General features: G+C 43.8%; 1 protein-coding gene across 1 annotated transcript in view; it reads left to right on the plus strand.

The window, feature by feature from the left end:
- The window catches only part of b4galnt4a (beta-1,4-N-acetyl-galactosaminyl transferase 4a), a 283,146-nt gene that overhangs the window by 177,241 nt on the left and 82,021 nt on the right, over positions 1-23,884 (plus strand). The window contains 1 exon segment of the mRNA XM_056282004.1: positions 465-565. Within this exon segment, the coding sequence (XP_056137979.1) occupies positions 465-565 (101 nt within the window).

Consider the following 23,884-nt stretch of genomic DNA (forward strand, 5'->3'; position numbering starts at 1 on the left):
ATTTCATACAGTCCTGCAACAAAATTACATTTTCAAGTAAGAGATATGCAAGTAAAAAAGAAAGAAGAGAAAAATCCTCAAACCTTTCGGGTTCCCACAGACACTAAGTGTGTCTGTGAGTAAAAAATGCTTCTGCCTCCTCATCAATCAGAATACTTTTCTCTTATTATGTGACGCAAAGGAGGATTCAGATTGCTATGCATGTAACGGTCCCTTGTAAATACCGCCTTTAGAAAAAGGGATTGTGAAAACACACTTTTATATAGGCTTATACTTAAAATTTGACATGTTAGATAACAGGTATCCCATAATTTAACAGCTGGTGTGGTCTTTGCCGTTGACTTCATAAAACATATGAGTGCCAGATTTAAAGAGGGTCATATGCATCTATAGACGCTCTCTGTTTCCTTTTCTGTCTTTATATCACACACTCACGTAAAGCTTGGTCGTGTCTGTCTTCACAGGTGATTTCCAGTTCTCAGTATCATCTGATGATAACTCAGAGTTCTGGCTGAGTCCTGACGAGAACCCTCTCAATGCCAGGATGCTGGTCTATGTAGGACAGGTAATCCTTAATTCTGCTGTGCCTTATTCTTTCATAATATCTGGGTCGTATGTTAAGTGTCATTTGAAAAAAAACAAACGAATTTTGCACTCGACAAATTCACGTTTATACTGGATGTCTTTGCGTGACAGCACATAACAGTAGAGGATCATACACAAAGAAATAGAGATATGGGCAGCACAGTGGCACGGTGGTTAGCGCTGTCGCCTCACAGAAAGAAGGTCCCGGGTTCAAACCCCGGGGTTGTCCAACCTTGGGGGTCATCCCAGGTTGTCCTGTGTGTGGAGTTTGCGTGTTCTCCCGTGTCTGCATGGGTTTTCTGCGGGTGCTCCGGTTTCCCCCACCATCAAAAAGACATGCATGTTAGGGTTAGTACTCCTGTCTGGGCCCCTGACCGAGGCAATGGAAAGAAGAACTGGAGTTGGTCCCCGGGTGCTGCATGGCGGTTGTCCGCTGCTCCTACCTACACAGCTAGGATGGGTTAAATGCTGAGCAGAATTTCCCTATGGGGATTAATAAAGTATCTCGAAAAAAATATGTAGCTTAGTTGTAGTTATTGCCACAAGAGCAAAAACAAACAAACAAAAAAACCAACCATGATCAGTGGAGAATGGATACAAACATTTCAGGCCAAAGCTTTCCTCAGTGTGTCTATATAAGTTAACATGCATGCAACAGTTGTAGTGTACATCACAATTATGTGTCATTTGTAATTATGTAGGTTACATCAATCACTCAAAATAAAGTTTAAATAGTATGTTCCCAGGAAAAAACACCAAAAAACTGTCTGGAAAGTGTTACGCCATTGGAGTAAAGAAGTTTGAGAAAGACCAAATACAGCAAGCATTTTGACTTGTACTGCTTGTAAGTATATTTAAATTTTGCTTCAGAAAGGAAACTAGAGCATTGAAACTTATGAATCATCAGAGCACACAAAGTTTGCTGGATTTTTAAGTTTACAATGCAAATTCCTTAGTGTCAGATAAAAAAACTTATAAAGGGGCAGTAAAAAATGTTTTTACATTTTTTGAGCTAAAAAGATATGTTGGTGTGGGCCTTGGATTCCAAAAATGAGATTCATCATAGGGCCGCTTTGAGGGGGGAAAAAAGTCCATGCTTTTTCTTGCAGTATGTCAAAGAGAAAATGCATTAAAATCAACCCCTAGTGAGCTGCCTGCTTCATACGGTTGCTTTGAAAACACTGAGACCCATGTGGTGTAGGTGACACATGTTGGGTCCAGCAGGTAAGTAAAATATGAGCAATACAATATGAGTAGAAAGGCGGCGTGACAGCGTTGGGTAGACTTCGAGAAATTCTACTACAGCACTACCCCCCCCCTACACACACACACACACACACACACACACCACTGTCCTTTCGATCTACACCCATTATTAATTGCCTTTTTCCAAATGTGAGTAGGTGGAGACAGGCTAAAAATGAGTGCTTACTTGCTCTTTAAAGATCCTGCATGATAAAGTATGCCTGCGGGAAGGAGTATAACGTAGTAGTGTAGAGCAATCAAACCTGTATTGTTTGACAACATAAGAGCTTTTTCATCAGATCGGGTTTAGATACCTCGAGCAGAATCAGAAACGTCTTTATTGGCCAAGAATGTTTGCACATACAAGGAATATGACTTTCGGTTCAGTGGCTGTCAATGTACTTATGTACAACACAGCAATCTTCAGGAATATATACAAGGAATGACAATATTCAGGCGAAACCGTTTCTGTGATGCTGATGTAAGGATACAAATAGTGCAAAGAAATGAAGAGTGCAAGGAGTGCTGAGATGAATAAATTTTAAACGATAAAAAAAGTTACTTTCTGTACATTTAATAGGTGTTTTTTATGTACAGTATATAGCCTGTTCAGATATGCAGTGGTGAGTGAAATATATTGCATATTTGTATTATAGACTAAAACAAATATATATGATTTGTCGGTACAGTGGGTATTGTAGTGTTCCAGGGTTATTGCACAGTGCCACATTGAGTTGCTGTTCGTAAATGTGATGGCGAGGAGGAAGAAACTGTTCCTGTGTCTTTTTTTTGTGTACAGTGTTCTGTAGCTCCTACCAGAGAGGAGAAGTTGGAACAGGTTGTGTCCAGGTTGTGAGGGGTCTGCAGTGATTTCCCCTGCCTGTTTCCTTACTCTGGAGGTGGGCAGGTCCTGGATGGTGGGCAGGTCCGCACCAATAATCTTTTCTGCAGACCTGACTGTATGTTGTAGTCTGTTCCTGTCCTGTTTGATGGCCAGTCCAAAGCAGACTGTGATGGAAGTGCAGAAAACAGACTGGATCAGCAGCTCCTGAGGCAGGTTGTATTTCCTGAGCTGGCACAGGAAGTACATCCTCTGCTGGGGCTTTTTGATGACTGTGTTTGACTCCCACCTCAGGTCCTGGAAGATTGTAGAACCCAGAAACTGGAAGGAATCCACAGCTGGCACATTGATGTTAGGTATGGTGAGGGGACCAGTGATGGGGGGGCTCTTCCTGAAGTCCACTGTCATCGCCAAAGTTTTGAGCATGTTCAGCTCCAGGTTGCTGCGACCACACCACAGGGCCAGCTATTCAACCTCCCATCTGTATGCAAACTCATCTCCGTCTTTGATGAAGCCAATGACTGTTGTGTCTTGTATACACATTTCTGCAAATTTCAAGAGTTGAACAGATGGGTCTCCTGAGGTGCAGTCATTGGTGTAGAGCAAGGGTCAGCAGCCTTTTTGATGTTCCGTGCCACTTTACAAAGTTTAAAAAAAAATCACACATGTAGGCAGTCCCATGCTGATTGCATCTTCCACTGACCTTTTTGTCCGGTAGGCAAACCATCAGGGGGCCTGTGATATCCTTCAGGTGAGTAAACGCCAGTCTCTTGAAGGACTTCATGGCCACAGATGTAGGGTGATGGGCCTGTAGTCATTCAGTCCAGTGATGGAGGATTTCTTGAGGACCAGGATGATAGTGGAGCATTTGAAGCAGGAGGGGACTTCACACAGTGCCAGTGATCTGTTTGAGATCCGTGTGAAGATGGTGGCCAACTGGTCTGCATAGACTTTCAGACATGAGGGTAACACGCTGACCAGGCCTGGTGCCTTCCTGATCTTCTGTCTCTGGAAGAGAGCTGAGACAGGAGCTGACAGGAGGGATGATGGCAGGGTGGGTGCAGTCGGTTGTGTAATGTCTGAGTTGGAGCGGGTGAGGGGTGTGAAAGTGGGCTGATCAAACTTGCAGTAAAACACATTCAAGTTGTCAGCTAGTTGAAGGTTCTCTACAGTGGAAAGGGAGGTTTTCCTGTAGTTGGTGATGTCCTGCAGGCCTCTGCACACAGACGCAGGATCATTAGCTGAAAACCTGTTTTTCAGCTTTTCAGTGAAGCCCCTTTTGAGCCCTACTCTGATCTCCTTTGTCTGTGTGTTCCTTGACTGATTGTACAGGACTGTGTCTATTCCTGTAAGCCTCCTCCTTGGCCCGGCAAAGTGCCTGAGTTTTGCTGTGAACCAGAGTTTATTATTATTGAAGGTGCAGAATGTTTTGTTGGGCACACACATGTCCTCATAGAAGCTAATGTAAGATGTCACAATGTCAGTAAGTTCATCCAGGTCTGTATATGCAACCTCAGAAACACTTCAATCAGTGCAGTCAAAGCAGGCCCGTAGTAGCTCCAGTTTTGACTCATTGGTCCATCTCCTCACATTTTTAACCACAGGCTTTGCAGATTTTAGTTTCTGCTTGTAGGTTGGAAGAGGATGAACCAGACAGTGGTCAGAGTCCCAAAGCTGCACGGGGGGCAGACAGCACAATAGGGGTCCTTCAATATTGTTAAGCAATGATCCAGTGTGTTTTTGTCCCTGGTGGGACACTTACCGTACTGTCTGTATTTTGGCAGTTCGTGGCTGAAGTTTGCTCTCTTAAAATCCCCAAGGATGATAAGAAGAGAGTCTGGATATTTGTGCTCCATGTTTATTATCTGGTCAGCCAGGTGTTGTAATGCATCACTAACACAGGCCTTAGGTGGGATATAGTCACCAACTAAAATGAAGGAGGAAAACTCCCACATTGAATAAAATAGTTTACAGTCAACGAAAATGCTCTCTGAGGGCTGCATGATTTCTTCAACACTATGACATTTGCACAGCAACCTTCATTTATATAGAAGCAGATTCCTCCTCCCCATTTTTTCCCCATTAGCTCTGTTTCGCGGTCCGCTCAGAGGAGTTGGAAGTGCGGCAGATGGAGTGAGCTGTCCGGTACATGCTCACGAAGCCAGCTTTCAGTGAGGCACAGGGCGGCAGATCAGTAAAAGTCCATGTTTGTTCTGTTGAGGGGAAGCAGTTTGTCCATCTTGTTGGCCAGAGAGTCGACATTCTCCAGGTGGATTGATGGGAGTGCAGTTCAAAATCCCCGCTGTCACACTTTTAACGAGTGCTCCGGCTAGCTTCCAGCATCATCGGCTCCGGTGAAGCCCATACAGAGCTGCTACTCCTCCAACTAAAAACTCAGTAAAACTTTACGGTTCAGTGAAAAACAGCAAAAACATTTGACCAGGGGTTAGTCAGACTGAGAGCTGGAAACTAAACAAATAAACAAAAAACAGAAGCGCAGAACCGAGGCTGGCAGCAGCAGCATTGGGTCATCGTTCTAAATGTACAAAGATCGTTCACAAATTACTGGACACAAACGCGACAATAACTGCTGGCACAATTTTATGAGAGCTGAAATAATGTGCAAAACTCTTCCTCTCGGGAAGTTAATTATTTGCAGATTTTAAATATAAGAAGAATCCATATCAAAAGTCTTAATATCCCCATGATCTGACATCAATGCCGGCTGAATATACAGCTTTGTCCTACCAGCAACTTACACTAAGCCTTTTAATCAGTCTTGGGTCAACCTTTGAGTTACAGGAGGGGAAAATGCAGAGCTTGAGAGATGTGACCTTGTTTGTCCTTTGTTATCACCTGCTCACCTGAAGTCCCTGCACTACCACATATGCTATTGTTTGGTCTCAACACACAGCTGAGTGTGGAGCAAGACCAAATCCTCTTGTACATCTTGTAATCTCCTTTTGTCTTCCTAATTTTGAAGTACCTTTAGACCAGAATTATGTGAAAGTCAAGCGGGACTTTTCCCGCCTCACCTAATTTTGGTTGATCAAAAGCCCTAGAGAAATTTTAGACAGAAAGATGCATGAGCTCTAAATTACACAGTATTTGAACACTACCACGAAAGTGTTTGAGACAAATGTGTCTTGAGAGCAAAGGTCCAGTGCCGAGTAGCAAACAGAACCATCTGTATTCAAACAGAATGCGAGATGTCACCAGACTCCATGGGAGCTGAAATTAATTAGCTGACGGTGAATATTGATGTGACATTTAGAGTGGCCGGCAGTGGGGAAAATATCATCTAGGTAATGGCAGGGGAGTGGTGATATGGCCAGGGATCATTCACTTTGCCATTAGCTGACAGTCAGGCCTCGCTGCATCTCCTGTGTTTGGGGACATTGTGTTTCACAGATAAAATCCAACGCTTTCCTCCATTCCTTATTATGTTATCCATCTGCTGGGCTAATTTCAGAAAATCTTATATTCACTGGCAAATGGATGCCTACGGTATGTGTGACAAGAATTGCTTCTCACATTGAGGAATGAAAGCTTCTTTTATGTCAAAAAAGACGCTGAAATATTTTTGCTTTTGCAAAGCTATCAAAAGTCGCAGGGGAATGCTACATACACATTTTGCTGTTTTCACAACCTGCTTGTATGGTTTCATGCCCGGTGCAGGTAAAGCATGCTTTTCTGCTCACTATCTAAAAAAAAGGTTCAATGCCAAGCCTGCTGTAACCTCTTGAAAGTTAAAACAGTAAAAAGAGTTTAACTTCCTTTTGCACTTCCCTGTGTGCTATACTGGGTTCAAGTCTGTAACGGTAGCATAGGTCAAAATTAGGAAAGCATTTCCAAAGTTCCCATCATGCCTTCTGAAGTCTGAAAAATGAGGTGATTATGTCAGCTGGATTTATAAATGATGCTACAATGATATTTAGTCCCCTATAATACTGGTCCTATTTATGTTCCCAGCCAGTGCCCCAAAAATACACACACAATATTTTATAGGGTTGTTATCTTATATATGTGGCCATACCAGTGCCGGTTGCTGAAGGTCCTGGTAGTGAACCGGCTATATATGGAATGTGCTGTCATCAGACATTTAGCTGTGATAGGATGAGAGGCGGGGAACTGCAGTGTTTTCAGTCCTGTTTCCGTGGAGACCCCCGTCAGCATTTCATGGCTTTGAATGAGTCATCCCGGATGTGTACGATATCTGCTGGTTCCCCCACAGGACACCTCTCGGAACAAGAAGGTTGTCTGCAGAGCCCCCCCTTCACTCCAGGGATCCTCTCTGTTTTATACCCGCACACAGACGTGCAAACACACTCTTGCATACGAGCACATAACTACACACATACAAAGGGGGGGCATACAAACAGGCGCAGACACACACACACACACACACACACACACACACACACACACACACACATCTCCTCCCGAGGCAGTCTACTGAGCCCTGACCCAAAATGACAGAATCAACCCTGACTCACCGTTGGTTCCTCAGCCCTGGCTGGTTCACCTACAACGTTTCTCTGATACACAGGCACTGCTATCCCCAGTAGCCTTCCTGTGGACCGAACCATCAGAGGGTTTTTGCTGGTTTAATAAGAAACACTCTCACTTGCCCTGCTGGGATATTATCCACAGGGTGTGCGTGCACTCACACATGCGCACACATATGTATGTGCATAATGTGAGTGAGCCTTATCCATTGCCCTGCCTCGGCATTAATCATATTTTGAGCCCAAAGCTAATCTGTAATGAGATTTCTTTCAATCAGATCTTTCAACCAGCTCCCGCAGGGCTTCCCACAGAGTCAGACTGGGTTTTGTCTGATTGTGGTGGGCCTTAGAAGCTGCACACAGTCAGGCGCCTGTGCCTCTGTGTATGAAAGTGTCTTTGCATGCATGTGTGTGCGTAGGACTCTGACCCTGCATGTACATGTGCGTGCAGATTGATAACAAGTAATAATGTATGTTATACTTAGGGGTGTTATTGAATTTGCTTAATTTAGAAGGGGTTTAAGTCACACAGTAGGCAGATGGACATAGACAAACACACACGCTCGCACACACAGAGCAAATTGGGCCAGGCAAGCGTGATCAATACGGCAGCAGAGAGCAGCTGCTTCTCATTCCCAGCAAAGAGATGGAGAGCTTGGTTACCCTGCAAGCACAAGTACCCTTTTGATGTGTCATCTAAACCAGGACTTCTTAAAGTCCGGACCTCGGTCTGCTTCCGGACCAAACGGCAAGTCAATCCGGACCCAGCCCATACCTCATGTTGTGAATACAATATGTTATGAAGCGTAACGTTTTCTGTTTAGTGTGTAGTTGCTGCCGAGTTCATGTATTAATTTTACACCGGCGAATTTGCTTTGGGGGTGGTGCGAAGCTTTTATTGCACTTACAGTAACGTAACGAGTGTTACTGTCGTTAGCTCGAGTAATACTATCTTCACCTGGTTCACTGTCTCTGCTCTGCTCCGCTCCCCGTGTGTGTGTGTGTGTGTGTGCGTGCGTGTGCGTGTGTGTGTGTGTGTGGAGGAGCTGAGTCCCGCCCTCGTTGAAACACAGAGAGGAGGGAAACTAGCATGACCATAAATGACAGTAACGGGAAACCTACCGGTACATGAGTTTTCATAGGGTTGGAGCCAATCAGGGCCAGAGTAGGGCAGGTCTTCGCAGAACATTACAAAAGTAACAACTTATAACAAAAGTTACAAGTGAGTTGGTTAAACGTTATTTGTTACCGCTAATTGTTCGAGACCTCTGACCTTGAATAAAAATCAGATGTGGACCTTTAAGTAGCAAGTTCGAGAACCCCCCTGATTTAAACTATACTGGACACCTTGGCACTAAAGGGGATGATAGCCTCATGTAGATGGTAACAGTGCTGCTTTCAATGAGTGTGGGAAGGAAGAGGAAGCCAAAGTCTTGGACACAGTTTTTGTTTTTTATTTTTAGAATTTTCCCTGTTTTTTACCCCAATTTTACCTGGCCCACTCTTCCAAGCCGTCCCAGTCACTGCTCCAGCCCCTCTGCCGATCCGGGGAGGGCTGCAGACTACTACATGCCTCCTCTGATACATGTGGAGTCAGTCGCCAGCCACTTATTTTCACCTGACAGTGAGTAGTTTCACCAGGGAGGATCACGCTATTCCCCCCAGTTCCCCCTCCCCCCCGAACAGACATTCCGACTGACCAGAAGAGGCACCGTTGCAGTGACCAGGACACATACATTTGGCTTCCTACCCACAGACAAGGCCAATTGTGTCTGTAGTGATGCCCGACCAAGCCGGAGGTAACACGGGGGTTTGAACCAGAGGTCTCCGTGGTGGTAGGCAACGGAATAGACCGCTACGCTACCTGGACACCCCTGGACACAGGTTTTATGACAGAAGGATGGTGTACATAGGCTAGCTTAGGACAGAATGCAAGTGGCATCATAAAACATTAGGAACCTCATATTATATGTAGCTGCACATTTTATAGCTGAAGAATTGAGTTAACGTTTGGCTATTATTTCTTTCCCAGTCTTTCCCAAGTAAAACATACATTCATTTGAGTCATATAAGAACTGGATCCAACTTGTGTTTTGTTAAATCTCTCAAATCTATTTTCTGTCTGTATAGAAAGGATTGTGATTTCAATTTATCCTGTTGTCCCTTTTCTTCAGTCTGAACAAATGTGTTTGATGCTCAAAAATTGTTAATTGGAAGCCAGCAGCACATTACTGCTGTTGACTTTGTTTACGTCAGACTTGGACTCTAGTTTGGCGACAGGCATATAGGCACAAGTCCATGGATACTGGGGTGGCATCCAATGCTTTCCCTGTGCCCCTGTCCATAGGGTTAGTGGTTGTGTTAGGAAGGGCATCCGATGTAGAATTTTGACAATTCAGTAGGTGGACTGACAAGACCATACCAGATCGGTCAAGGCCCGGGTTCACAACGGACACCATTGGTGCTGTGCCCTCACAGGGTACTGATGGAAACTGTAAAATTCACTGTGGCAACCCCTGACAAACAGGGAACAAGCCGGAGGTGGAGGAGGAGGAGGAAGAAGAAGAAGAGTAGTCTTGGAAAAAAAGCATTGTTGGCTAATGTTTTTCTGCATACCTTTTTTTGAAAAAGATATATATACAAGGACAAAAATGGGAGAATGATGCAAATGAGGATAAAAAGCATGTGAAATTCTTTCTCCTGTGCAGTGACTCCATGTCTGCGTCTCTCTCCCTTCTATATCGGTCCCAGCGAGAGCCTCTTTTGAGAGAAAAACGAGTGCTGGTGTGCTTCAAAGCAAGAGCGTGGAGAGTAATGACTCTGTAGCTCCACTACTCACTCAAATTTTCTGACCTTTTTTTTCTTCTTCTGTGTTTCATTCTCCAGTGTTTCAGGGTCGCCACCCATCTGAAATGAATTTTCTCAAGGTACCCATATGTGGTTAAAGTTCACAGAGTGAGAGAGATGGATGTGTGTGGTAGAAAATCGCTCGGGTATGTCTGAGGGTTGTTTCGACTGTTTTGTTTGTTTCACAAAAGTGAGGCCCCTGCCTATTACACTGAGGAGACATCTGAAGGGGAATATGACAATGTCTTTAATACATCTTGGTGTGTTTAAATGACTTAGTGTGTGTAAAGATGTGTGACAAATAAGGATGTTTGTAAAAAGACTAGGTCAAAACCTAGTATATGACTGGACTATGTATGGTCAATGTTCGAAATTGGGGCCAATTTGTTAGATGGCTAATCAGCGATAGTGTCTATAATGTGAATTCCTAGTGTGTAATGTGTTCATCTGCAACTTTCTGTTGTGGTCCCAGTAATGTTTGTTGTTGAAGTGTACTGAAGGAACAGCTCCTACCTATCTCCAGGCCATGGTCAAGCCCTACAACCCCGCCCGACCACTTCGCTCTGCTGCCTCGGGACGCCTGGCTGCCCCATCGCTCAGAGGCCCTTGCTGCCGATCGACCCGGTCACGGCTCTTTTCTGTCCTGGCCCCACAGTGGTGGAATGATCTCCCCACTGATGTCAGGACAGCGGAGTCGCTGCCCATCTTTCGGCACAGGTCGAAAACTCACCTCTTTAAGAACTACTACCCTGTTACTTGCTCTTAGCACTTATTGTATTCACTCATTAAAAAAAAAAACTCTTTCTTGCACTTTTACTAGGGCACTGGTTTTGCTCTTAGATGCTTGTTTAGATGCACTTATGACCTCTGATGATTAGTGGTTCTCCTGATTTCCTATGTTAAATGCACTTATTGTAAGTCGCTTTGGATAAAAGCGTCAGCTAAATGACTGTAATGTAATGTAATGAAGTAGCATACCACATGACAATGGTTAAATTACCCTTCCAGACACATTATAAAGTTTAAAAATACTCTGGGATGATTAATATACTGTTTAACATGATTTTCCCACATAAAAAGTAAAAAAAATGTTTAAAAAAACTGAAAAGGGGCTGGAAGCACATCTACTGTTTCTACCTCATTGAGCAATGCAGGATCTATGAATATGCAAATATCACAGGCCTCATGCCCCGCCCACCACCGCTGCTTGCTCTAGGTTGACTAGTGAAAGAACGGTGTGCATCTAGCTGGCTAGTGTTAGAGGAAACATCAGAGAGATTCAGCCACACATGTTTGAACCTCAGTCAGACCCAGACTCAGACTCTGTTGTGCACCACAATCGGCGACTAGCAGATGTATCAGAATGGTCAGTCTAGTTAGCATCTTTTATTTGTTTGTTTGTTAGCTTGTTACAGGCAGTGGCTAACATAGCAGTGGTTGTGAAACATATGATAATATCTGCTATGATGTTACAGTGTGTTCACATTGTTATTATATAATTATATACCAGAGGTCTTATCACAGTTTGCAGAAAGATATATTCCGTCTGGTTGAGATTTTATATTATGTATAATATCTGTTTATCTTGATAGACAGCCAAGTTTGCCTGGGAACTGGCTCATTGGCAGTAGTGTAAATTTCAAAAATCACCCTGGGTCTGGTGCAACAGAGCCATCACCATAGCTGCCCCTCCCTATGGAAGTACATCATTCATATTCCAGAATTGATTATATTTTTATAGATGATTTACTTAATCCATGTGCAAGCTCCTCTGAATACTTAAGCATTGTTATTTAAGCTCATGCCCCTCTTCCTTAGATATTAGTTTCTGCTCTCGTATCAGGAGCCCTCCTCTTTGGAGATGTAACCCCCTCCTTTTATCTGATGGTGACTTCTGTGGGTCTATCTCAAATTCCATTGACGATTTTCTCACTCTAAATCAGGTTGATTCAACCTCTTACATCCTTGGAGTCACTGAAAGCATATCATCGAGGGCAAATCATCTCCTTCTTAGCACACTCAAACAAAGCACAGAAAACTGGGCTTCGGGAGCTGACATCTAAGATACCTCAGCTTGGCTAAAACTACTCTTCAAATCCCTCCCCTGAATTATTTAAATGGTGACTCAATTTGCAGGCTGAATTCAACCTTATCTCTACTCGGAATGCAGAGCAAACACTCATAAAATTGCATAGCTCTTATTATGAACACGGCAACAAGCCAGGAGGTTTACTAGCCCACCAATTAAAATGTCATGCTGCATCTCGTTTGATCCTTCAAATTAAAGATCCCTCTGACAATCTAATCTCTGATCGCATACCTATTAATAATATTTTCAAATCTCTTTATAAATCTGAATTTTCTTTAGATACTAATAATATGGTAAAATTTATGGATGAGCTTAAGACTCCAGCTGCTGACCCCTCTTCTGTACAGGACCTTTAAAAAAAATTCTTTATGAATAGGCATTCTTCTTCAGTACTCATCAAAAGCTCCTCTTACTATTGATTAAATTGGAGATTCAATTAAAGCCATGAAAACAAACAAAGCTGCTGGTCAGGATGACTTTTCTGCATGATAAGCTGGCCCCAACCCTTCTGTCTGTCTATAATGAATCACTTCAGGGTGGTACTTTGCCTCCTACTTTAACCTAGGCAATAATAATGCTACTTCTAAAAAACAGATAAGGATCCAACGTCCTGTAACTCCTTTAGACCTTTATCTCTTCTTAATGTTGATGTTAATCTGTTTGCAAAATTATTGGCCTCTCATTTGGAAAAAGTGGTGGTTTGGTTTAATTGAGGGAAGGCGAATACTTTGAACACTCAGACACTTTTTGATTTGATATATTCTAAAAACCAGGCTGAACTCTCTGAAATTGTAATCTCCGTCAATGCTGAGAAGTTTATTTCATGAATTCGTCTCCTGTACACCTCTCCACAAGCTAGTGTACACACTAATGACAATCCCTCTGATTATTTCTCTCTAACATGTGGGACTTGCCAAGGCTGTCCACTTTCCCCCCACCGTTCACCTTGGCGATTGAACCACTTTCTATTACATTGAAGACCTCCCCTTCTTTTAAAGGTGTTATACGTGCAGGAGTATATATATGCAGATGACCCACATCATCTGCATCGGGTGTCCCTGCTATTTTATCTATCCTGGACAATTTCAGTTCCTTTTCAGGTTATAAATTAAACCTTCAAAAAAGCAAATGTTCACCTATTAACATATCTGCCCTGAATCTTCGTGCACGGACTTGCCCTTTAAACATAGCACATCAGGCTTTAATTATATTGACATTAAGGTTACGCATACATTATCTAGTCTCTTCTCGGCTAACTGTGCACCTTATTAGTCTGCCACTTTCATCGTTTGGTAGGATAAATGCTTTAAAATTAATATGTTACCCAAATTACTTTTCTTATTTCTAACTGTCCCGTTATTTTTGTTGTACACACACACACACACACACACACTATTTCTTTATTCTTGTGGGGCCCCCTCACTGACTACATTCATTCCCTAGCCCTTAACCCCTAACCTTAACCATCATAACTACATGTCTAACCTTAACCCTTACCTTAACCCAATCCCTTGGTTTGGTTTGTTTTTTTGTAATTATTCGCATCAAAAAATAATTTCAATAATCTTTAGACACGAGGTTATTATAGAACGATCGGGATTTTACTTATACCTAAAACAACCATGGGCGGTCAAATTGGCAGCCGGTTTTTAAACTCTATATTCTGTCAAGATAAATACCCGATTGAGATGTTAATGCATTGCATATGTTAGTGTGTCTTAGGAAACGACTGACACCAAAATTCACATTTTAACAACTATAATACTATTTTTAAACAATTTAAACTTCAGAGAGACATGGTTGAACTTGAACAGCAAAATTGAAAGCGTGGAAATATTACCGGAAAAACAAAACGGAAAACACATATTTCTAATGTAACAAACGTAGTAAGGTCTATAAAATGTGAAATGTAAAAAAAGAACTGAAAATAAATATTGAAACATTCCCAAACAATAACCGAAACTTAAAAACTATTAGAACGACCATGGGCAGTCCAAATGACCGCCACGGTTTTTAAACTCTATATTCTGTCAAGATTAATACTCAATTGAGATATTAATGAATTACAGATGGTAGTATGTCTGTTAAGAAGCGACTGAAACCAAAATTAAAATTTTAACAACTTTAATACTATTTTTCTAACAATTTAAAATGGTCGCTGTCCAAGGCTTTTAAACACTAGAGCGCATCGGTGGTAGTCACGGTGCGTCTGTAACGGCGTCTGTAACCAGACATGTTGGCAATAATCAAAAATCAAGTTTAGACTATTACTCTGCACTGGAGAACGCTAGTGTGGTTCTAGAACAGAGCAGTGAACTTCGCTAAGGAAATGATGTCACCAACACACGTCGTAAACAGTGACATGACGCGCACGATCACGAGCGAATTACGTGTGGCCATTTTGACCGATCATGGTCATTTTAAGTATATCTTATCAATCAATCAATCAATCAATCAATCAATCAAGTTGCATTTTTATATGGCTTTTCTAGCTGTAAAAGTCAACGCATAACTTCTTTCTTTTTTTTGCAATTGATGTAAAACTCGTTTTAATGCAAATTTTTGCAATTTTAGGAGCATTCAGGGAGCGGCAGGTCTGTACCCCCCCCCCCCCCACACACACACACACACACACACAAAGTTATTAAACTTTGAAAATCCAAAACGGTAATAAAGACTGTTGCATCAGTATTTGAAATATTAAATGTGTTCATTCCTAAACATCCTGTACAATCTAACGTGTAGGTGGAAGGTTTTAACTGCTTGAATTAACAAGTGAATTTCACCCACTGAATAAAAGTATCCATTTAAGTATTCATTTATGTTGTTTTCTAACAAGAGGTTTATGAGAATGCCGTTCTCTTAAGCAACCAGTAGCACATCAGTTGCACAGACCTTATTTAAATGAAGGTTATGTTTCAAATGAGATTGTGTGTGCTAGTTTACATAGTCAGCCCACCCACTTGTGCAGGAGGAGATGAATAGATTAAAAGGATGAAAGCTGCTACTTTAAAATAATAAAAGGGTTAAGTTTTTTTATGACGTGTTATGCATCACTTAATTCAATCCATTCCAATGGTACACAGAAAAATACACCGTCCTCTTTTGGCTAATGTGATAGTTCTGTGAGTAAAAAGGAGAACACAGAAAATACAACACAGAACAGTGGAAGCCCAGTCAAGCTAAATTGTGCATTTCAGCATCCTAGAGCCACACCCCTCCATTACTGCATTCACTTAACTTGCAGCTCTGCCGCTGCTATCTAAGATCTGTGAGCATTATTACCACTTTAACATCTCCCCAATGTCCTTCTGCTGCAAATGTGTGTGTGTGTGTGTGTGTGTGTGTGTGTGTGTGTGTGTGTGTGTGTGTGTGTGTGTGTGTGTGTGTGTGTGTGTGTGTGTGTGTGTGTGTGTGTGTGTTTTTGAGGGAATAACAGTGCGTGTGAGAGTATGACGGTGTGTGAGAGAATAGTAGTGTGTGATAGTTTGGTAATGTACATGAGGGAGTTAGATGGCGTGTTTAACAACGAATAGTATAATGTGCTTGAGAGAATGAAATGCATGGGGGGGGAGGCATCCGGGTAGCATGGCAATCTATTCCGTTGCCTACTAACATGGGGATCGCTGGTTCGAATCCCTGTGTTACCTCCAGCTTGGCCGGGCATCCCTACAGAAACAACTAGCCGTGTCTGCGGGTGGGAAGTCGGATGTGGGTATCTGTCCTGGTCGCTACACTAGCGCCTCCTCTGGTCGGTCGAGGTGACTATTCAGAGTGGGAGGGAGAACAGGGGGGAATAGCGTGATCCTCCCACGCGCTACGTCCCCCTAGCGAAACTCCTCACTGTCAGGTGAAAAAATGCAGCTGGCAACTCCACATGCATCGGAGGAAACGTGGTAGTCTGCAGCCCTCCTGGATCAGCGGAGGGGGTGGAGCAGCGACCGGGATGGCTCGGAAGAGTGGGGTAACTGGCCAAGTATAAAAAGGGGGGCGGATCACAAAAAAAGAAAGAAAGAAAGAAAGAAAAGAAATAATCATAGGTGTGTTTTGGGTGTAAGATGAATCAAACCAATCAGTCTCATCTCCCATTCCCTTTAAAGTCCATATGTGCTTGCACCTTGGCCCATTGCTGTTTATTGTGAATTCAGCAAGCTGGAGAAACAAATGGTTTCCTGCTGGGAAAACGGATCTGCTTGTGTGCGACGTGAAAGCGCGCAATCAGAACATCCATGGGAGCGGCAGGAATCCACCAAAACTCCATTTCCATTTTGACATTTACTTTTTTTAAATATCATGATGTACACAGTAATCACATTGTAATGTTTTTAATTGTGATCTTTTGCATGTTTGTGCACTGCTGCATGTCCCTGTGTGTATAACAAGCAGAGTATATGCACGTTATGCACGTGCATATACTCTGCGCGTGAATGAGAGGGGGGGCAGTAGAATGGTGAGGATGCAAGGAGTGGAGGTGGTGAAGGCATATGAGTTTAAATACTTGGGGTCAACTGTCCAAAGTAACGGGGAGTGCAGGAGAGAGGTGAAGAAGAGAGTGCAGGCAGGGTGAAGTGAGTGGAGGAGAGTGTCAGGAGTGATTTGTGACAGAAGGGTACCAGCAAGAGTTAATGGGAAGCTTTACAAGATGGTAGTGGGACCAGCTATGTTATATGGTTTGGAGACAGTGGCACTGATGAAAAGACAGGAGGCGGAGCTAGAGGGGGCAGAGTTGAAGATGCTGAGATTTGCACTGGGAGTGACGAAGAAGGACAGGATTAGGAACAAGTATATTAGAGGGACCGCTCAGGTTGGACGGTTTGGAGACAAAGCGAGAGAGGCAAGATTGAGATGGCTTGGACATGTGTGGAGGAGAGATGCTGAGTATATTGGGAGAAGGATGCTGAATATGGAGCTGCCAGGGAAGAGGAAAAGAGGAAGGCCAGAGAGGAGGTTTATGGATGTGGTGAGGGAGGACATGCAGGTGACTGGTGTGACAAAGGAAGATGCGGAGGACAGGAAGAGATGGAAACAGATGATCAAGTGTGGCGACCCCTAACGGGAGCAGCTGAAATTAGTGGTAGTAGTTAGTAGTAGTTAGTAGTAGTAGTAGTAGTAGTAGTAGTTAAATTGCAGGAAAATACTGTGCCATTGACTTTAGGCCAGGTTTTTGTTGGTCAGTGGCGCAATCGCTATCCGCTGCCTCAAGATACGCCAACAATGTGCCTGAACACACCTCATTTTAAGACCAACACACCCATGGGCGCACAGATGTGCCCAAGTACATCTGCTGTTTAAACAATGTGGGCACTGGGCGGGAAAATGACAACTACGTCGGTCTAAAACTAGCAATGACGCTTGAGCTGCACATTGCCCTGGGTGTAAGATTGGGCCCTTAGTATGTGCACTGGCATGCATGGACACCATAGTACGTACTTATACATACCACCCATAAAGATCACTCCCATCAGGATAGAGATGTTTCATTATAGGATAAAGGTGATCACTCAGAATAACTATGTACTGATTTTAATGATTAATTAATTAGGTTTCCTTTATTAATCCCCTTGGAGAAATTCAGTTACTGCAAATTAACCCATCCTATCGTTGACCTGTGTAGCTAGGAGCAGTCATGCTGCGCCCGGGGACCAACTCCAGTTCTTTTCCCATTGCCTTGGTCAGGGGCACAGACAGGAGTATAAATCCAAACATGCATGTTTCTTTTGATGGCGGGGGAAACTGGAGCACCCGGAGAAAACGCCACACAGGGATGACCTCCCCGTCCCGTTGGACAACCCTGTGGTTTGAACCCAGGACCTTCTTGCTGTGAGGCGACAGCACTAACCACTGGGCCACCGTGCCGCCCAGTGACCCTGCAGTGACCCTTCCCTCTAAAGGGGCAAATGGAACCAAACCATGTCAGCAAAATGCCCTCTAGTCCATGGGCCAGAGCCCAAAATTTCCTATTTCGGTACACTCAAGGTGGCAAAACTTACTTATAATTTTTGAAAGGATCCATGTCTGTAGATGATATTTTGGTATGATAACCATTCCTGAGTGGCAGCTGTATCACAGTTATCAGCTCATGAAGTTAACCACCCGCTAAACTAAATTGCATTTTAGACGCTGGTGCATATCCTGGTTTAGCCTCATGGTCAGGACATTTTTCAATGTTCTATAATATTGTCTTTGGTATCATTTTAAAGGGGACCTTCTTAGCTTTCATTCAAGCCCTGTTGTGGATATTTCTCACAAATATAGAGGTCACTTGAGCTCTTCAACCCGTCAATAACACACATCTTTCTGCAATTTTCGCCTAAACTATATACTTTCTTTTAGCCCTGTGGCATCTGTGGCATCTAGGAATATCAGGGACACAAAACACAAAAACTGGAATACTCACAGGACTGTAAAGATTCAGGAAATGCATAATATACCCATACTATTTCATTGTGTGAGGTGATTGTGAGCCTTAAATGAGAACTAGACCAAAGCCAGTTAGGTCACAAACTGGTCTCTATACATTTGTTCAAATACACAATCAAAATACATGATAAAAAGGAATACCATAGTGAGGTAATGAACTATTTTAATATTTTAAACAACATTGACATTTACATATACTTAGTCAATGATACATGTAATCCCATATCATTAGTGGGTATATGTAATGGTAATGGGTAGGGTAATGGGTATATGTGAATATGGTTACATTATTGTTATCAAGCTCTGGGTAACCAAGTCCAGAATCAACATCCTGTGCATCAATAGACTACTACCACAGTAATACCATCAGAATCATCACACTGTCATTCATCAAACTGCTCGTTTCTCTCATCATCTGACTCCCCAAGTTCAAAGTCCAGTTCTGGACCATCCTGCTGTTTTTGGTTACTGCAGGTCTGTAACCTGCACATGTCTGTGCATGGAAGTCCATTTGACAGGCACATGCAGCTTGGCATTTTGCATGAATGCACACACTTGCATGTTAGCATTTCCAAGACCACATCTGGTGCAGGTGGGGAGCGCATCCAGTAAATGGCCAGCTTGCCTTCATCGTCTGTCCATCCATACTCAGTAGGGCTTGGCACCACAGGGTTAGCCTGCAGACAGCACTTCCATATTGCTGCCTGAAAGTTGGCTCGTTGAACATGCATAAAGAGACAGTCTCTACATGGTGGCAGCTGGCTGGACTCAACCTCTCCCCTTTTGGTGCAGAAGAGCTGGTAACGCAGTTTGTTCACCTCAGCAGTGCTGCTATTAGCAACATACATCCGACAGGTGAACTGCTCAATTTTCTGGAACAGCTCATCACTCACATTCCATGTCTGTCCCAGTTGACTAAAAGTCTCTTGGCAGGAAGTGTGCTTTCTCACTATCTTCAGGGCATTCAGCTTCCCTCGACCAGCGAATGCACTGACAGTGTTGCAGCCTGTGAAGGCATGTAAGCCAATTAGGCTGTCACAGATGCCGTCTCCAAGTGAACTTGCCAGTTTGGTGATGTCGACAAACCGTGTGCGGTTCTGAGTCCCACACTTCTGGTAGATGGGACAGGTGATGTCCTTCTGGAAGCCAAGACAAAGCACCATGACATCAGTGTCCTCAGATGTGATGATAACTGACTTTGAGCCCGCATTTGCTGCATGCAATGCATGCAGGAGCAGACGGGTGTCAGCTTCTGCAGTTCTGCTGCTTCCTCACACCCATCTTCTGTCAACTTGTAGCAGGTTTCCTCACAGGTCATGTACAACACCTTGCCATGCAGCATAGCTCTGTATCGTGGGAGTTTCCACTCTTCCACCAGAAACTTGATGAGACTGGTCTTGTTGGAGGAACTGCACAGAAATTTTCTCCACTGCTGGACGTGGTGTCCCCCTGCAAGATTCTTGTACTGGAGAGTGATGTCTCCACCCCGGTTCAGTCGCTCAGCATCTTTGATCGAAGTCTGGTGATAGACATCAAAAACAACATCAATCCTCCCACTCTGTGCTCCCTCATGGAGGACCTGGGTCAAGGCTGACTCTGCCACCTGTGCAAAGGTTTTGTTGTTGCCATTCATTTTTTGGACCAGGCTCATCCCATCAATGATGAAAGTAGATGGGATTGGGATGTCTTCTGCAGGAGATACATTCTTTTCAAGCTCTCTGGCAAGTGCAGCCTTGTTTGTTTTTCGTAAGGACCCATCAGCATTTGCCAGTGCCCATGGTAGTGGGCCCAATGGGTAGGCAAGGACATCCTTCAGATTCACCTTCCTGCTTTCAGCCACCAGGATCATGTGACTGAAAAGGTTTCTATCTGCCTTCAGAACCACATCCTGTGCTTTCTTTCCATGAGCTTGTTTTGTGCTGACATTGGAGAATGTTTTCAGACTTTGCTTGGTCATCTTGTCGTGGAATTTCACAGGTGGTGGGTCTGCATCTAACCTTGTTTGCTGGAATGCTTGGTAGGCCTCTTCTCCTTTCTCAAGAGCTCTCAAGAGATCTATGGTCACATCAGGCGGAGCCATGTTGCCAGTGGAGAGGCTAACCAAATCAATCTCATCAGGGGACATAGGATTGAGCCAGTTATTCTCCATAAGGTCCATGAGAGACTGGACATCTGCTTCATCTCTCTTGATCCTTGGACTCTGTAGATCTGGATGAGACCATTTGCACCTGCCTTGACCTGTCAGGTCTCTCAGCTGTCTGAGGTACATGCTTCTATACTCAGCTGTGAGATAATATTTGGTCACAGCTCCTGGCTTCAAGCTGAATCCCTTTGTCCCTCCAGCTGTTTGGGTGTCTTTGTTCACCGTTTCTTCTATAGCTTGGTCAACAGGGATTCGGCCAAAGGGATTGGTGGAGCCCAGTTGGACTGAGAAGCCTCCTTCCATGAATTCTGTGTACACATCTGGGTGTGTGATGGGCAGCTCAGACATCTGGGCGTAGTAGTAGGGGAGGTAGCGTGCATAATTCATCCTGTCATAAGCAAAGCACCATGGGATCATTGCTCGAATGCTAGCCAAGTGTAGCATCCAGTCTCCCTCTCTGGATGCTCGGATGAGCCCCAACAAGATTTCAACCATGTCCAAATAGGACATCCAGAAGTTCGAGAGGCTGCCGTTTCCACCTCTAAGGAACTCACGGTAGACTTCAAATAGATCCATGATGCGTGTACAAGAGCTGTTCTCGAGGACCTCCTTCAAAGCATGTTGTGAGACTTCTTTCCCAAGGCTGTCAATGGTCTTCAGTGTCTCATTCAGGTGAACCATGTCATTCCTGTGAGTTTCTTCCAACCAGGACAGGAAACCATTCAAGGTCAGTCGCATGAGAGCCTCATACAGGAGCTTGTGTAGTCGCACTGCCCTGTTGTACTTGTGGCCATCCATAACACCAGCAATTGAGCCTTCTGCAATCATGCCAGACTCAATGCAGAGGTCTTTGAGTCCAGCATCTTGGAAACGCTTTCCTATTATTGCCAGCAGTGTGCAGATGGTGTGGAATACCCCAAGCCTAACGATGATATCATGGAACTTGTCATGGTGTTTCCATGTGATCTCGACAGCCTTCGCATACAGGGCTTGGTCAAAGACACAGACAATCTTCCTCAGGCCTAAGCACTGCATGATGCTCAGTGACTGGTTAAGCACCTCGTTGACAGTAGACATTTGTGTCGCTGGAGCATTGATGGTAGGCAGATAGCCTATATTGTCGGGGATGACCGTCATCTCTCCTCGAGTCAGGATATTGAAGCCTGTCCAGCTGCTGACTGACTGTTCTTCTTGTTGTGACATGCGTGCTAGGACCCGAAGAAGGTTTTTCTCTCTGGCAAGCTTAGTATTGGCTGCAGTATCGGCATCTGACTTTTTGCTTTGTGGTGGCCCTACCCGTTGTCCAGCATTGTAAGTTGGTAACATTGGTGGGGGTCCATCAATGCTTCTCTTCTTTGTTTTGGGAACAGTGGGCATGGGTTGGACAGGAAGTGGGTTGACTGGCTTTGCTTGCACAGCAATCCCATTGACTCTGTGAGATGTTCCCTCACCACTGACAGTTTCTTCAAGACGGTCAATATTGTCCCAGGCTAAAGTTGTGAATATGCCAGGATGGATGTTAGCTGGAAGGGCAATGCCACTCCCTGATGATGAGAGTTTCTGGAGACACAGGGCAGTGTTGATCTCTTCCATCTGTGAATAGGACACACTGTGACCAAGTCGGTTGAGGATGTTTATCAACTCTACATTTCCTGTCAACGATTTGACACTGAATGGCAGAACAATGTGCTTGGAAGGCTTGGTATTTCCACATGTCACTGCATATACTATGTCATGGCCAAATGACTGCAGAAGGCACTGCACTCTCTGGGATGCATGATCAGGATCATTTGAGCCTGTGAGTAGAGAGTACAGGAAGATAATGAGCGACTCTGGAATGGTAGGACATTCTGCTTCTGGTTTGACTTCAGGCGGCCAGGTTTGAGGAACATCTTGACTTTTAATGTCTGCTCTCAATTTGATGGCTGCTTTGGCTATAACATCTTGTGCACTGACACTTTTCAGGGTCTGCAGCTCCCTTTTGAGAGACTGGTTTTCTTTGGCAAGTTCCCTCATGGACAAGTTATCGGGATAGAGGAGGAATTTTCCTTTCTCATCAGGGAATATCTGCAAGGCTCCAGCAAACTCACTCTCCAGGTTTCGCCTTATGTGCTTCTTGGTTGATTCCTTGACTTGGGCAATGCCTTGGGAGTTCATTGAAGCTACCAGTCTAGAAGAGAGATCAGTCATTGTCATCACTTGAGGATTGCCAAAAAGCTCCATCCTGATGAAGAGGAACAGCTCATTGTATGCCTTATTCACAGCAGCTTCATACTGGGCTGCAGCATCATCATCTTCATTGCTGGCAACCTCTCCTTTGGAAACCTCTTCTTTGGTGTAAAGTCTATAGCATGACCTGTGGTAGTGCCCTTCAGCTGCTACAAGGTCTCTACTCACAATGGCAAGGATTCTGCTGTCCCTTTTCTTTGTGGCTGCACTCCTGATCTTTGCATCAGCTCGCAGTTCTCGACACTGCACCAGTACTTCTCTCATATTCTGTCTCTTGGAATATTTGCTGTTTTTCTGACAAAATATGCACTCTGCATCATAAGTCCTAGATGTACTTGGAGCATGTCGAGCTACTCTCTTAGATTGTTTCTCTTCAGCAGAGACACAACTTTTCTTTTCTTTTGCAAGGAGGCCATCAAGAATTTGCTTCATAGTGAAGATACTGCGACACTTTCTGTGGTAGTAGATTGCTGGAATCTGTCCCTCAGGAATGTCTTTTGCCAGTTTCAAAACTGGTGCATGATTTCGTATCTGAGCTGCCCTGAGCAGAGTTCTCCATGAGTCGACACTTTGTAGTGAAACCAGCTTATCTGTATCATCAGAACAGTGGATAATGCACTCCACCCGTGGGCGCTTTGGTATTGGGTAAAAACTTGCTTGTTCACCAGTGACCATATTCAGTCAGTTTTCACCTGCCACATACAAACAAATACATGTAACTTAGGTGTATGAACACTACTAAAACAAAGTTTACTTTGCTTCACCAGCGTCATATTACCATTATTTATCTTACATAGCCACAAATAGATACATTACCTAGTTGCTATGCAACAGCTGTATTTTGTCCACATGAGGCCGCTAAAATCAACACAAGATGAAAGTTCCTCGTAGCCACTTTAACTAATCATATTAACATATACATTAAAAGAACATGCTAACATTATGGGAAATTAGCTTACAATCTTCTCCAGAGTGAG

The sequence above is a fragment of the Lampris incognitus genome, chromosome 6, assembly GCF_029633865.1.
Source record: "Lampris incognitus isolate fLamInc1 chromosome 6, fLamInc1.hap2, whole genome shotgun sequence".
NCBI lineage: Eukaryota > Metazoa > Chordata > Actinopteri > Lampriformes > Lampridae > Lampris > Lampris incognitus.